The sequence below is a fragment of the Pituophis catenifer genome, unplaced genomic scaffold, assembly GCF_029215685.1.
Source record: "Pituophis catenifer annectens isolate HBS135680 unplaced genomic scaffold, rPitCat1.0.hap2 SCAF_2, whole genome shotgun sequence".
NCBI lineage: Eukaryota > Metazoa > Chordata > Lepidosauria > Squamata > Colubridae > Pituophis > Pituophis catenifer.
The window spans coordinates 273,644,445-273,660,793 of NW_027256882.1; the positions used below are offsets into that span (position 1 = coordinate 273,644,445).

The 16,349-nt window shown below is 41.6% G+C and overlaps 1 protein-coding gene across 1 annotated transcript in view; it reads left to right on the forward strand.

Annotated features, from left to right (window-relative positions):
- The window catches only part of PLCXD3 (phosphatidylinositol specific phospholipase C X domain containing 3), a 92,010-nt gene extending 76,825 nt beyond the window's left edge, over positions 1-15,185 (forward strand). The window contains exon 3 of the mRNA XM_070935915.1: positions 15,029-15,185. Within this exon, the coding sequence (XP_070792016.1) occupies positions 15,029-15,185 (157 nt within the window). The remainder of the gene's footprint in view (positions 1-15,028) is intronic.
- The last annotated feature ends 1,164 nt before the right edge of the window (positions 15,186-16,349 follow it).

A 16,349-nucleotide genomic window follows, 5' to 3' on the forward strand; every position in this document is an offset into this window, starting at 1 on the left:
CATACCTTTCTTGGCCCAAATAAGTACAAGAAACAGAATCCTTGCCTCTCATTACTGTGTCTCATGCAAAGAACCAGTAAGGCTTTGCAGAGTTCAAAAATAATTTGAAAAATAAAACAAGGCTCATGTCTAAATTAAGTACAACCTGCTTTCCCTGCTGTTTATTAAAGCAGCCAATCTTTTTTCAAGCTTCTGCTCAAGCCTGAAAGAAAAAAAGAGCAGCAACTTTAACAGTTGCAATAACTTTAATAACTTAGCTCCTTAAAGCAACTGCACCTGTTTTCAAAAATGGCGGTCATGTTGCTTCTTGGGTAAGATCCAAAAGGCATCTCCAAATCATCTTCCAATCCTGATAAGCTCTAGCAGCAAGTGATCCCAGTTGGTCCTTATTTTCACCACTTATGATGTTAAATACAAACAGCCAGCAAAGAGGCTTATGGCATTTCTACTGGAGCAGAGACTGATTCATTCAAGCAAGCCAAGTAGAGCAAGTGCTAAGACCCACCATACTGTGAACCTCACTGATAAGGGGATTACTTAATGGTCCTGACACTGATAGGAGCTGTAGATTTTTTCACACTTGGCATGCAGAGTACATCATGAGAAAGGCGGGGCTAGATGAATCAAAAGTTGGATTTATGATTGCCGGGAGAAATATCAACAACCTGAGATATGCAGATGATAGCACTCTAATGGCAGAAAATGAAGAGGAACTAAAGAGCCTCTTGATGAGAGTGCAAAAGTTGGCTTGAAACTCAACATTAAGAAAACTAAGATCATGGCATCTGGCCCTCTCTATTCCTGACAAATAGATGGGAAAGAAATGGAGGTAGTGACAGATTTTATTTTCCTGGGCTCCAAGATCACCGCTGATGGGGACTGCAGCCAAGAAATTAAAAGATGCTTGCTCCTGGGGAGGAAAGCTATGGCAAATCTAGACAGCATACTAAAAAGCAAACACATCACCCTGACAACAAAAGTGCATATAGTCAAGGCTATGGTTTTCCCAGTTGCAATGTATGGCTGTGAAAGTTGGACCATAAGAAAGGCTGAGCGCCAAAGAATTGAGGCCTTAATTTAAAGTTTAAACTATGGTGCTGGAGAAGACTCCTGTGAGTCCCTTGAACTGCAAGGCGATCAAACCAGTCAGTCCTAGAGGAGATCACCCCTGACTGCTCTTTAGAAGGCCAGATCCTGAAGATGAAACTCCAATACTTTGGCCACCTAATGAGAAGGAAGGACTCACTGAAGAAGAGCCTAATGGTGGGTAAGATTGAGGGCGAAAGAAGAAGGGGACGACAGAGAACGAGGTGGCTGAATGGAGTCACTGAAGCAGTCGGCATGAGCTTAAATGGATTCCAGAGGATGGTAGAGGACAGGAAGGCCTGGAGGAACGTTGTCCATAGGGTCGCGATGGGTTGGACATGACATCGCAACTAACAACAACAACAAATGCAAATTCAGAATCTTCCTTCGAGTGCTTTTGTGCTTCACTTCTCTGTCCTTAAAAGGTGGACCAGGGGATTTTTCTTGTCAGTTAAGAAGGTTATGAATCTCAAAGAGAGGAAAAGATTTCATAAACTCACCCTTACTTGATGTCCTTTGAGGCTGCCTGACAGCACATAAGGAAGGCCTTTGTTGCCAAATGTCCAGGAAATACAACAGCTCTTGGTGACTAGGCAGCTTTCATATCTCATTTATCCATTGATATATTTTGGGCTTATGCAGAAACGAATGTCTTTTCCTTCTTCTGTGCTATTGCGTAACACAGATTGCAAGATCTGTAACCTGAAGGGGAAGATCTACAACTTAGATTCCCTCAAACAGTTTTCTTTTCAGAATATTTATCTTTCATCCATTCCAGTATCCTTCTACCTTTTTTTACTTAACAGAGAAATAATGTAGGTGACTGGCAACCTGTTTGTTGGGAAGAAATAAATCCACTGTTTTCTCCAGTTCTGTGGACAGTGAATTCCAAGGTGATTTTTTTTAATGATTTGAAAAAAGAAATAAACAGGAGAACACTCATTCTTGTATTAGATTTGGATTGACTAGAATTAAATTCTCATACAGTTTAACATTAAATTTGAAAATGAAATTTCTATGGAAATTCTTAGTCATCCAGGTCATGGTTGTCCCAAAGACATTTAGCTTCTTATCGAAGAAGCTTCTTCAGCTCTTGGGTAGACAGAGCTGAAGAAGCTTCTTCGATAAGAAGCAAAACATCTTCACAGAAAAACCAGAAAGTCCAGTTGCCTCTTAAAAAAGCACCTTTGAAAGTGAAATTTTCCTTTATAATTTTTCCTTTGTTTAGAAAAGCATTCTGTTACTATGATTTCCACTGTCATTCATAAAAAAAGAGTTCTTTTCCAAATTGTTGGCATAGGAAGCAATTCGTCTACCACCCATCATTGACATATTTGTTCATTGGATAAGTTATGGAATATTTCCTTCCTCAGATATCAGGAAGTTGGGGTTTTTTTATACCACCTCCATGCATCTTTGCACATTACCAATTCACAATCATCTAAGGTTACCTACAGGGGATTAGAGATGGAGCCAAATCCAGATGTGAACTTGAAAATCCCCCCATGCTTAAGTTCTTCTGGGGGAAAAAAGCTAGAAAAGGTGCATTGAAGCTCAGAAGACAGTTATGGGGCTATTGGCTCAGCTCTTAGAGATGCCACAGTTGGAAAGCTTTCTTGCTTTTGTAGAAAGTTGGATGCCCAGCCCACTAACCAACTAAATGGTAAAATGGGGTATTTTAAATTAGGAGTTCGTGTGTGAGTTAGACACAGATAAGAAAATGTCAAGGATCAAAACTGTGTTAGCACTGTTAAAGGCCAAGTGTTATGCTGCAACCTTTCAAAATTCTGACAATACGCTATGTCTCAGTATCCCTGGGGAATCTTTTTGAAATAATAACTGAGTAATTTCAAGTTCAAAGACTCAAGAGAATCTAATGCCATTCGGTTCTTGGGATTAGAGTAATGGGAATACTAACCTCATTAACATTTTTTAAAAAGAACCCAAAGCAAAGCAAATGTGGAACATTCCTTTCATTGAAGGGATATTGAATATCATTGAAGCAACAGCAGATTTTGTGTTTGAGTCATCCTGGTCTGATAGAGTGACAGAATATTAATAACAGCAATGTCAAAAGCAAGCACCTTCAGCTATTCATCATCACATCTTCCAGGAGAGGCAGAAAGCCAATACCAAAAGTGCAGAATAGCTCTCCTCAATAGGGCGCTAAGCTCCAGTTCCCATCATCACCAAGCAGCAGAGCTTGTTGGCTTGAATGTTAGGCATTATACTGATTTGTATTCTAGCGCATTTGTATTCTAGCTCATTGGAGCTCGGTTGTGGAGGACACTGAGGGAAAATTATCGGTCCCATTAAATGAGAATGTAACCAAGCAAACTAAGAACACACAAAGGTGCTCAAAAGACAAAATACATTTCTCTGAGAAAATGTAATTTTAAAAAAGGATGCAATTCAATGATTTTTCCTCCTACGCAGACTTTTCTTTCAAAGAAGACCAGAACTTTCTGAACTTCTGAGTATTTTAATTTTATGACAAAATGTTTCTGTGTCAGTTAGGTGGTGCAACTTGAGGAAGTGTGCAAAAAAAAAATCATTGATTGAAGATTGTGTACCATCAAGTCATTGTCGACTCCCAGCAAACACATAGATTGATTTTACTTTAAAATAATTCCAATGAGCAAAATGAGCAAAAAGATCGCAAAGCCAGTATTAATTATTAATGCAATCATCTTAATTTTAACATAACCATAATATTAGAACTCGTAATAACTTATGTATCTTGTAGTGTATGCATTTTATTGCCAGGCTGGCTGTTGTACTGGTGTATGTCGGGAGAAGGTGAGGAAAAAAATGGGGAGGGGAAGCTCAAGTATGGTGTTGAGATGCAACCTCTATTGTCTTGGTGGCAGATGAGCTGCCCTGGCTGCTAGCCATGACTCTTGTGGAGCAGATGGAGGCAATATTCTCATTGGCCAACCTACTATATAGGTTTGGAGATCTTGAGCCTGAGGAGGGGGAGCCTCTGGAGGCAAGACTGTGGGAGAGAGAGGAGTGGGTGGGGAGAATGAGAGAGAGGGACAAATGCCACTACCTTATGCTTGTTTGTGTGCTTCGCTGCCATGTGGCGACAGTCTGTCATGAACTCTGAGGAGGGTGGATGGTAAGGAAAATGCTTGGGGGAAAGCGAAAGTAATTTCTGTATCTCCCCAAGATGCTGTTTCAAGGTCACACAACTGGGAGAAAAAGACAGCTGCATCATACCAGCCTAAGTTTGAAGTGTCCATTCTAAAGACATTTTGCTTGAACCTGATTGGTCATGAGTGGGGGGAGTTGGTGATGGGAGGCAATTAAGGGAGGGAAAAGTTGAACTTAAGAGATTTTGGCACACAATTGTCAGTTCTGGGTATGCATTACTGAAATACACTTGACTTCTCAACAAATGGAACCAAGAAGAATTTCTATTTAGAGGTTTAAGTGCTGGCAGGTCTAACAGTGTATTGGGGGATAACACATTGCCATGTTTGAACCAAGTGCAGGAAAACAGAAGTTGAAGGCAGGCAGTGCAAATGAATATAGGTTTATTGTATGCTAATGCTCTCTACAAGAATATGAATTACTAATGGTCAAAGCAAAGTGGCAGAAGATAAGAGTCAATGGAATACAAATTGGACTGGACTTAGATCTCTCGTGGGCATGAAGGGAGACTGATGATGCATTGGACCCGGGGTGAAATCCAGCAGGTTCTGACAGGGTTAGAATTTTGAGTAGTTCAGAGAACCAGCAAATACCACCTCTGGCTGGCCCCAGAGTGGGGTGGGAATGGAGATTTTGCAATATCCTTACCCCAGGAATGGGAATTTTGCAGTATCCTTCCTCTGGAGTGGGGTGGAAATGGAGAGTTTGCAGTATCCTTCCCCTGCCATGCCCACCAAGCCACACCACACCCACCAAGCCATGCCCAGAGAACCGGTAGTAAAAATATTTGAATTTCACCACTGATTTGACCCCTCCCTCAGGCTCAGCCTGATCATTTCCTACATCTATGTTGCTTGAGGTATCAAAAAGAGGTGGTGAGCTTTTGAAGAGACTGCATGGGAAATTGGTGTCTGGATAGAGGCATCTGATCACTGGACTGGACAGTTACCATTTCCTGGCCCCAGAGAGAGAAAAGTATGAAAATATCCATTGGAGACTTATCTATAAGAAGACAAGTGAAGACTCAGTCACAGGATGTGCTTCACCCAAAACCAAAGTCTGATGGGGACAGAGGGAGGTAGCTGCTTGCAGAACAATGCCTGAAATTCTCAGAGAAGCCCCAGACTGGAAGACCAGGAAGAAGATTCAGATCCCTGGAACGTCAATATAAAAGCATAGCTGAGAAAGTCCAAAATCCTAGGATGAAAAGCTTTAAGCAGACTTCAGAGTAGCCCAGCCAATTCCCTTCATAGCCTTCTCTCCTAGTGAAACACTGAAGGGGAAAATGGGGGAGGGGAGGGAACTTGGTGACTAAGCAATGGAACAAGTAGTGCCTATTAAATAACCTGAGGAGAAAAGTAGAAAAAGTTAGAAATTGGAAAGTTTGGAAACACTGCTAAAGCTAAACAGTTTGGGTTTTTCCAGGGGTGAAATCTAGCAGGTTCTGACAGGTTCTGGAGAACCGGTAGTGGAAATTTTGAGTAGTTCAGAGAACTGGCAAATACCACCTCTGGCTGGCCCCAGAGTGGGGTGGGAATGGAAATTTTGCAGTATCCTTCCGCTGGAGTGGGGTGGGAATGGGGATTTTGCAGTATTCTTTCCTTGCCACACCCACCAAGCCACGCCCACAGAACCAGTAGGGGAAAATGTTAGATTTCACCCCTCGGTTTTTCGCTATTAATTCCTGTAAATACTATACATCTGTACATTGTAAAAGAAGTGAAAAAGCTTCCACCATCAATGTTTCTGGGAAACAACAGTTGTCCTTAAAGACAGATTCTCCCACCCAGCTATTAAAGGACCTTAGTCACGCTGGGAGAGAAATTCAGCAGTCAGTCATCTGAATTCAAGCACATCTCCCATTCTTACTCCCAGGCTCCAAATGCATGTTTTTAAAAGGATCCTGAAATCAGGTTAATAATCACTTGTTCGGCAATCACTTTCAGACTTATGATGGTGCTGAACAAATAGTAGCTACCATCAGTCTTTAGAATTCCAGTAGTTGCCCTGTCCCCGTGGTCACCTGATCACAATTTCCAATGTGAAAGCAAAGTCAGTGGGGAAGCTGGCAGGAAGTCAGAAGTTGGGGTCGTGTCAGGTCCTCCTTCTGGAGAACTGGTAGCGGAAATTTTGAGTAGTTCAGAGAACTGGTAAATACCACCATTGACTGGCCCCATCCCCATCTATTCTCTGCCTCCTGAGTCCCAGCTGATTGGGAGGAAATGGGGATTTTGCAGTAACCTTCCCCTGGAGTGGGGTGGGAATGGAGGTTTTACAGAATCCTTCTCCTGCCACGCCCACCAAGCCAAGCCAAGCCACGCCCACCAAGCCAAGCCATGCCCACCAAGCCACACCCACAGAACCGGTAGTAAAAAATTTCGAATCCCACCACTGGATTTTGTGCTTTACGATTGTGTTGCTTAGCAGTGCTAATTCCAGTCCTAGTTGCCATATTAATTGAGAACTACCTGTACTTGGGCCGAGGGTGTAGAACGTAGATCTGGTTGAAACGCATTGCACAGGATGGGATCTCCTACAGAAAATTCTTGCCTTTGAATCTCTTTTCATAGCACTTCACCTGGAGGAGGGACACTCAGCAAGCAATCTCCGCAGGCACACCTGTGAATAAATAAATAAAGGTGTGTAAATGTTGTAGATCTGGAATAAATCGATCTATCAATTACAGTGCTTCAGTGGTACAGAACCTTTGCAGAGGTTCCTTGGATTAATTTCTGCTTTAAATAAATGCTTTGAAATTTCTAAAGATCTCCTGACAGTTGTCGTGGCTTGTATTGAGCAAGATGTAGCAGTTGTCTGAACAGTACAAGGCAGCTTCCTACAAGCTTTTTAAAACAAAAGTCAAAAATGATCTGACAGTGAATATAATTTTCACGTCTCTCTCTGGAGGACTGAAATAAAAGCATGTGGGGAGGTTTGCTTCAGAAGTAAAGGAAGAGAAATTAATTTCTACAAAACAAGTTGCTTTAAAGGCAAAAAATGTTCTATTTTTTAAAAAAATTGACAGAGAAAGAGAGATAGTGGCAAAACAAATGCAAACAGACGTAAGAAAGGACCAAAATCCACATTCCATATATTTCTGCATGTCTCTATGATGACATAGTGTAAAAATAGGGCACGGCAGCTATAACATTGTACGGAAGACAACTGTAAACTTTTGATTAAATTCCATTTTATGGGCTTGAATCTTGCAAGAGAAGATATTATAATAAAGACTCAGTGACTTATAAATAGAAAAGGAAATTTAAAACACATACTTTTTATAAATCTTGTCCTGTGTTATCATTAAAAGCCACACAATGCAAATCTTTTGAGGAAGGAGGAAGATCATATGTTTAATTTTGCTAGATATTTACTTAGCTGTACACAGAAGAGCAGAGACGGGTTTCAGCAGGTTCTGATCAGTTCTAGAGAACTGGTAGTGGAAATTTTGAGTAGTTCGGAGAACCGGTAGTAAAAATTCTGACTGGCCTCGCCCCCATCTATTCTCTGCCTCCCAAGTCCCAGCTGATCGGGAGGAAATGGGGATTTTGCAGTAACCTTCCCCTGGATTGGGGACGGAATAGAGATTTTACAGTGTCCTTCTGCTGGAGTGGGGTGGGAATGGAGATTTTACAGTATCCTTCCCTGCCATGCCCACCAAGCCATGCCACATCCACCAAGCCACACCCACAGAACTGGTAGTAAAAAATTTTGAATCCCACCACTGCAGAAAGGTAATATAAAATTCAGAGAGGCAGCGAGGTATAATAATTTCTTTCTATCAATTTCTCTCAGCATTTCTGAACGCTGAGGTCCCTCCCAATTCTGTTCTGTTCTGTGAAATTCTGGAACTTGGAAGTTCACAGGTTTTCCAGTTGCTGAGGTTCAGAAACTCTGGTTCATAGGACTACTCATCTCACAACAGCAACTCTGAGTAGCTAACAGAAAATTAAAACTTGATACACACATTCAGTCAAGGAAAACAATTATTACACATAATCTCCATCTCAGGGGGCCCATTAACCTCCCCACCCCAGGAAAACAAGTGTGTTTTTAAAGCTTTCTGAGAAAGCAAAATCAGCACTGGATGGATCTCAGGGGGATGGTATTGCAGAGGGCAGTTCAGAATCACATAAATCTCAGGGGCCATGGTGTTCAGAGGGCAGATGCTACAACAGAAAACACATGCTTTATAGGCCCCACAAAATGACCTAGGAAAGTTATGTGATGACTTTGGTCAAAGAAAGAGTGCCTGGCCCAGTCTATTCCCTGTGCTATTACTATGGGGGATAAACCAAACCAAACTGAGCTCCCCATATAAGCTGTTTTAAGCTTGGGAAGAAAAAACATGATATAAATCCAATAAATACTTTCCCCAAAGAACCATTTTTATATCAGTCTTTTGTTTAACTACATGGCAACATTTAAATGACCCCACAAATCTCAAAAATTGTCTTCTTTCTTTTCCCCCCCTCCCATCCCCCTTTTTCATTTACTCTGGTGTCATCTGGGTTTCTATTTCTTTTTTATCCTCTCCCTCGTTTAACTTTCTATTATCTAAATCATTTATCTATTCTCTTATCTTCATATTTCTTTTCTAACCATATATAAAATCTTCTCCATGTCTCGAAATACACTGATTCCTCTTTATCTCTTATTCTTAAAGTTAAGCTATTCATTTCCGCAGAGTCTAAAATCTTTTTTATTACTTCACCTTCTGATGGAATTTTTTCTCTCTTCCAATTTTGTGCAAATACAATTCTTGCTGCTGTTATTATATGTATAGTTAAATACACATCTTCTTTACTATATCTCTCTGGGATGTTTAGATGTTTTTAGGATGGGAGACCACCGAGTCTGGAAAATGGGTTTATATGCTCGATGGGGAAGTAATAAAGACATCCCAGAAGACAGCTGTGATGAATCATTTCTGTTGCCAGAAAGGCTAATGTCCACAAGCCTTCTGGGCATTAGATTGTATTGAGGGAACAGACCTCACTCCGCTTCTCAATCTAGAGATGTTCCAGAATATAATCATTAAAATAGAGGCAGTCCCTGACTGCTAGTTTCCAATTTAAAGATATCAGATATGAAGAGGGAAGGGAAAGGCTGTTTTAGGCACTAGTTTTTCAAGTTGAATAATAATTTACCCTAGACCAGGGGTCAGCAACCTGTGGCTCTGGAGCCGCATGTGGCTCTTTCATCCCTCCGCTGCGGTCCCTGTCGCCAGGTGGCACTGCAATTTTGAGAGGAGCTTCCGGTTGTGGGGGGAAAGCAGGGCATGTGGGTTTTCCGGTCAGCTCTACAATTGATAGGGCTTTCGGTTAGGATTGGTGGAGGAAAAAGGACACTGAGCTAGGAGGAGACTCTATGGTGAGGAAACCAGACTTCCGGTCAGCTCCAGAATTGAACTGGGGGGGAGGGTCTTCTGGTTAGGACCTTTGTGGCTCTTTGAGTGTTTAAGTTTACCAACCCTGCCCTAGACATTGGGACCTTTTGGCCATAAATGGGATGGGATGGGATGGAGTTCTCACTAGTTCCAACTGGAATGGAAACTGTTTAATGAGAAGCTATCCTGATATTAGAGCAGTTAGAATGGTTTTCCTTCTCTTTTCACTTTACCGTAATCTGCAGAAGTGTCTGCAGAGGGGGAAGAGGTAAAAAAAAATCCTACAACACGTCAAGTACTGGGTCATAATAACAAGCCCACCCCTTTTATACATATGTGTGCTGTCTGCATAAAAAGGGCAGGACTTCACTCGCAATGCCGCACTTGCCATTTTGCAGATTTTGTCTTCCTGCACTAGGCCTACTGCTAGCCCGATCTATCAGTTGCAATTAGGGAGCTGTAGCTTCTTGGTCACAAAATCCTGTTTTTGCATTGGCAGCATGAAGAACTTTTTTAAAGGAACAACATACATAATTAGAAGCAAACAAATGGATGGGCTTGTTGGCAAATCCAATTTCCCCAGATTAGCATCCTGCAACTGGGAGATTTATGGTTCAGAAGGGCTTATCTATAATTCAGCACTTTACAATTGCTGGATAAAATTTGAAAGCATGTTCAATCAGATGGTGCAGTTTAATTTTTTGAGAGGAAATAAATGTTTTAATTATAACTAAAATGGGAAGCCCACGATAGGATTGAGCACAGAGAAGCTGACTAGGAATTAGGAGTTAGGATTTATACCATAATCAGATATAGAAACTCTTTCCGCTCTTAACTGTTTTCAAATGTTTATATGTCCTCTTACCTCTCTATGATCCAGTCAGATTATTAAGAGCAATTCGAAATCAAGTTCAACCTCTTGGATTTTATCCCCACTCTTTTCTTTTTTCACAACTCTTTCTACTTTTGGAGTAATACAGGTAGTCAACTCAACTTATGACCACAATTGAGCCCAACATTTCTGTTGCTAAGTGAAACAGTTAAGTGAATTTTGCCCCATTTTAAGTGAACCACTGCAGTTATTAAGTTAGTAACACTTAGTAAGTGAATCTGAATTCCCCATTAACTTTGCTTGTTGGAAGTTCGCCAAAGGGGCTCACATGATTTTGGGACCCTGCAACCGTCATAAATATGGGTCAGTTGCAGGGGTGGGTTGTACTTACCTTTACTACTGGTTCGCAGCAGGGCCGTGTGCACGCACTTGCTTCGCTCGCGCATGCGCATGCTCTTCTACACATGCGCAGAAGAGTTTTGATAACGTCGGGGTCAGTGGGCGGGGCCTCCTGCCAGTTTTACTACCGATTCTATAGAACTGGTGTGAACTGGGGGCAACCCACCACTGGTCAGTTGACAGGCATCTGAAATTTTGATCACGTGACCATGGGGATGTTGCAATGGTTGTAAATGTGAAAAACGGGTCACAAGTCCCTTTTTTCAGTGCCGTTGTAACTTTGAAAGGTCACTAAATGAACTGTTGTAAGTCAAGGACAACCTGTAATACTAAGTATCTAACCTTTTTGGATTGGTCTCTTTGCTCAGAAAAACATGGTTAGCCATTAGCATATCAATGACATCTCACGCCCTCTTTATTTAATTTATATCTGGAAACCAGAAGATGTTTGTGAATTTTAGGGTTTAGAATATAGCTGTTCTAACTTTCTGAGAGCATTCAACCACGTGGGTAGTTGCTACACAGCGTGGTCTCTGTTTTCCTGACTGAAATACTTAATGAGGGCTATTACGAGGACTGAGGCATGCAGAGACTGGAAATTATAAGGAAGGATAAACAACTGTTCTTTGCCACTAAAAAGGCACTTTCCCCCAGAGGGAAAAGACCATATCTGAATCACTGAGATCATTAAAGGGAGTATTTCCTTATGAGCTGTTATTCAAGAAAGATATTTATTGTTTGTTTGCATCCTGCCTTTAAGATGGGGAACATATCCAACATATACCTTCCTCCTTCTATCTTCCCTACAACAACAATCCTGTGAGGTGGGTTGCAGTAGTGGGATTCAAATCCCGTCACTACCGGTTTGTTCATGGGTGTGCACGCACTCACACATGTGCGTGATGCTTCTGCGCATGCGCAGAGATATCTGGGCAGATGGATGGAGCCTCCCGCCGCCGCCACCAGTTCGCCCGATTTGGGGCGAACCGGTAGCAACCCACCACTGGTGGGTTGGACAGAGAAAGAGTGATTGGCCCAAGATTCACCAGGTGGCTAAGGGGGGACCAGAATTTATGTTTTATTATGTTTTATTGTTTTATGTTTTATTAAATTTGTATACTGCCCTACTCCCGAAGGACTCAGGGCGGTGAACAGGCACAGAATAAAATACATAAATACAAAAGTTAGAAACAATTTAAAACCAAATTAAATAATTTAGCCCAAGACAATTAAAAATCCCAATAATTTAAAACAAATTAAAATTTCAGTTTAAAAATTTAAAAGAAAGGGGAGAAAATTAGGCCAGGCCGGCTTGCTGGAATAGGCGGGTCTTAAGAGCACGGCGGAAAGTGCGCAGATCCGGGATCCTCCATATCTCCAGGGGGAGCTCATTCCAGATAGTGGGTGCCCCCACAGAGAAGGCCCTCCCCCTGGGGGCCGCCAGTCGACACTGCTTGGCTGACGGCACCTGGAGGAGCCCCTCTCTATGAGAGCGTACCGGCCGGTGGGAGGCTGTTTGTGGTAGTAGGCGGTCCCATAAATAACCAGGTCCTAAGCCATGGACTTTATGGACTTTTTTTTTTTTTTTTTGCTTTAATTTATATGCCGCCCTTCTCCGGAGACTCAGGGTGGCTTACAGTGTGTTAAGCAATAGCCTTCATACTTTTGTATATTTATACAAAGTCAGCTTATTGCCCCCACAATCTGGGTCCTCATTTCACCTACCTTTGAAAGGATGGAAGGCTGAGTCAACCTTGAGCCTGGTGAGATTTGAATTTGCAGTAATTGCAAGCAGCAGATGTTAATAACAGTGCTTTAGTCCACTGTACTACAGGCTCTTCTTGCTTTTAGCCTGATGTTTTATTTATTTTTTCCTGTGAACTTTCTCTTGAGGGCAATGTTAAACGAAGAAGATATTAGGCATGCAACATAATTCACTTTTATGCAGCGAAAGATGGATTTTCTGCTTTAACTTTTCTACTATATCTCTTGATTCGATTACTATTATCATTATTATTTTATTTGGGGCCAATTTTGAGAATTTTGTATATAAAGTAGTAAACAAAAGGCGTGTTGGGTGTGAGAAGGAAATATAGTGGTTTGCATATTTGTGCCATACCTTGGAGTTCTCTGAAAAGTATACTTGGAAACTCCAGTGTGGTTTTGTCTCCATCATCCTCCAGCACAACCAAAGATTGCAATTTTTTTGGCTCTGTTTTAGATTTCCTGCAGTTTTCTAAGTAATCCAGCCCAAAGGATGATTCATTTAATTCATGACTAGTGGACAAGAAGCCAATACATACCATACTTCATTTATCCTTGTTTTCTTTGCCTTTAAGATTAAACAAAACTCATTTCCTCATATTTCTTAACTTACGTCAACATAAAATTGCAGTTATTTTTAAATGCAACTCTATAAAAATTCATTTCTGTGAATGTGCTTTGTATTCAATGTTGCCCAGTATAGATATGTTTGAAAGTAACTGCATTTGTGCTGAAAATTAATTTCATTCCACTTAAAATTGATGTTAGCTTTATACCAGAATAACAGAGTTGGAAAGTTGGAGGTCTTCTAGTTCAGCGGTCACCAACTGGTGGTCTGTGGACCACTAGTGGTCTGCAAGAAAATTTTGGTGGTCTGCAGAAAAATTAGTTGCATTTTTTATATTGCACTAAATTAGGGGGCCTCAAACTACGGCCCCTTGACCGGATACGTGTAATGAATGGTTGTGTTGATGAAGAGAGTCTCCCCCTTTGGGGTCTTTTTGTGTGGGTCGGAGGGGGACACAAATTCCGACTTGGGGTCTGCTTCAGCCTCCTGGTGCGGGGCTTTGGGGAAAGACTAGAAGGAAGTGCCACTGTGGCAAAGAGCCAGAGGGCCTTGTTCCAGTGGGACTGCATCATGGCCTGGAACTGGCTGATCATCTCAGCCCGCTGAGCCTCCAGGTGCTTGTACCTGGCCTTGCACTCCCACAGGTCTTCCCTCTGCTTGGAAAGCCTATGCTCGTAATCCTCAGTGAGGTGCTTCTGCTGAGCCTCCTTCTTGGCCAGATCCAATTTGAACTGAGCCAGCTGTTTTGCCAACTCTTTCTCGTTAGCTCCAATAACTGCTTCCTGTTGGAGCCCTAAGGAGCCTGGGGAGGTGAGGAGGGGCGAGTAGAGGCTGGCAAGGCGCCCCTCCACGTAAGTGATATCGAGTTCACCACGCCCACCCAGTCACATTACCACCTAGCCACGCCCACCCAGCTGGTCATTAGGCAGATCATATCAGTGGTCCGCAGGATTTAAAATTATGAATTTAGTGGTCCCTGAGGTCTGAAAGGTTGGTGATCCCTGTTCTAGTCCAACCCCCTGCTCAAACAGGAGGCTCTACACCATTCCAGACAAGTGACTGTCTAGTCTCTTTTTAAAGCTTCCAGTGATGGAGCACCCACAACATTTGAAGGCAAGCCATTCCACTGGTTAGTTGTTCTCACTGATAGGACATTTTTCCTTAGTTCTGGGTTGTTTCTCTCATTGATTATGTTCCATCCATTGTTTTTTGTCTTGCTTTCTGATGCTTTGGAGAATAAGTTTACCCCCTCTTCTTTGTGGCAGCCCCTCAAATGTTGGAACACTGCTATCATGTCAACCCTAGTCTTCCTTTTCACTAGACTAAAAGGTAAAGGTAAAGGTTCCTCTTGCACGCATGTGCTAGTCGTTCTCGACTCTAGGGGGCGGTGCTTATCTCTGTTTCAAAGCCGAAGAACCAGCGCTGTCCAAAGACGTCTCCGTGGTCATGTGGCCGGCATGACTAAATGCCAAAGGCGCACGGAACGCTGTTACCTTCCCACCAAAGGTGGTCCCTATTTTTCTACTTGCATTTTTTACGTGCTTTCGAACTGCTAGGTTGGCAGAAGCTGGGACAAGTAACCGGAGCTCACCCCGTTACGCGGCACTAGGGATTCGAACCACTGAACTGCCGACCTTTCGATCGACAAGCTCAGCATCTTAGCCACTGAGCCACCGTGTCCCTTTCTTCACTAGACACATCCAATTTAGCAGAATTAAAAGATGAGAATAGAAGAGATGTAAATGGATAGCAGTTAATGTTTTTGATTTTTTTTTGTTATAGCGTGCAGGACTTTGCTTTGTTTGATAATAATGATTACGTGTTTTCTTTCCAGAGCTCTTCCTGCCATGATGCAGTGGGTCCAGGCTCAGACACCAGGTGAAAGTGGTATCAACATTGTCACCGCAGACTTTGTAGAACTCGGCGAGTTTATCAGCACAGTCATAAAACTCAACTACAGCTTGGATGAAGGTGAAGCTGATACAACCTGATAGTACTGTAATGTCTCCAACATTCACCACAGTTGAACTTTTTTTCCAGTTGTGTTAGGTTAGGTTGTAATCTTGTAACCACAGATTTTGCAAGCACATGCTGAACATTATCATTTTCTTTTGAAAGTGTCAAGGAATTGCAAAACAGAATAGGCAAAAAGGGGAACATTTTTACGAGGTGTAATAATTTCCTGACATTGATGCAACTGTATTTCTTGAAACCCAGTCAGGATTCATTATTTAAGTTATCATAATTCAGAAAGCCATTAATAAATATTCTGCCAGCAACCAATGTGCTTTTGGCCATACGTATGATCACTGCTAAGCTTAATTCATAACTGGCAGCCATTTACTGTCCTTTATGCAATAAATTCCCATTGCTGTTAGGAATTTTGCTAATGGATGAGAACTGTGCATTATCATATCAAGGTGTAGCATCTGCCAGTGTACTCCATTAATTAATGCTGAATTAATTGATGGGATGAGCTTGATTCTGCTCAAGTGGAAGGGATAGGCCATCAGTATTAAACACTAATCCCAAGTTGTTTTAGCTCCACTGTCTACTATGTGTACATTTTCTGGAAATTCAGAACACTTTGAATATTTTTTTTTCATTTTTTTTTTTTAAAAGGAACATTACATTGTAAATCTAACTTTGTCTTCTTGCAACCGGCGGACAATCTGCCATTGATTATTGGGTAAAAAGGAATAGAAAACATTGAATAGTGGCATTAAAGTGAGACTATAGAATGGCATTACCATTATTAGAGAGTGGCCTATTTTTATCTTTTACTGCATATTTAATTATATGCATATTTTGAATTATATTTAAATATATTTTAATATTTTAGAAGTTGAGTTATTAAACTAAATCATGATTACTTATGGATCAGTGACCACCAATAGTCACATAGAGATAAATCATATTTACACAGCATTCAAAAGAGATAATAAAAAAGCTACGGAAAAAATACAAAGCCCAGACACTTCTCCAGCAACCAATATCCAGATAAGCAAGGATTATCATCAAACAAATAATCAAACAGAAAACAATATCCTAATCAGGAACTATCAAGGAGACACCGCACCCCCTCTCCATTAACACTGGCAGAGTAAGCTCTGTATATAAACAGGAAACAAATCCCACATTCACTCACATTGGTG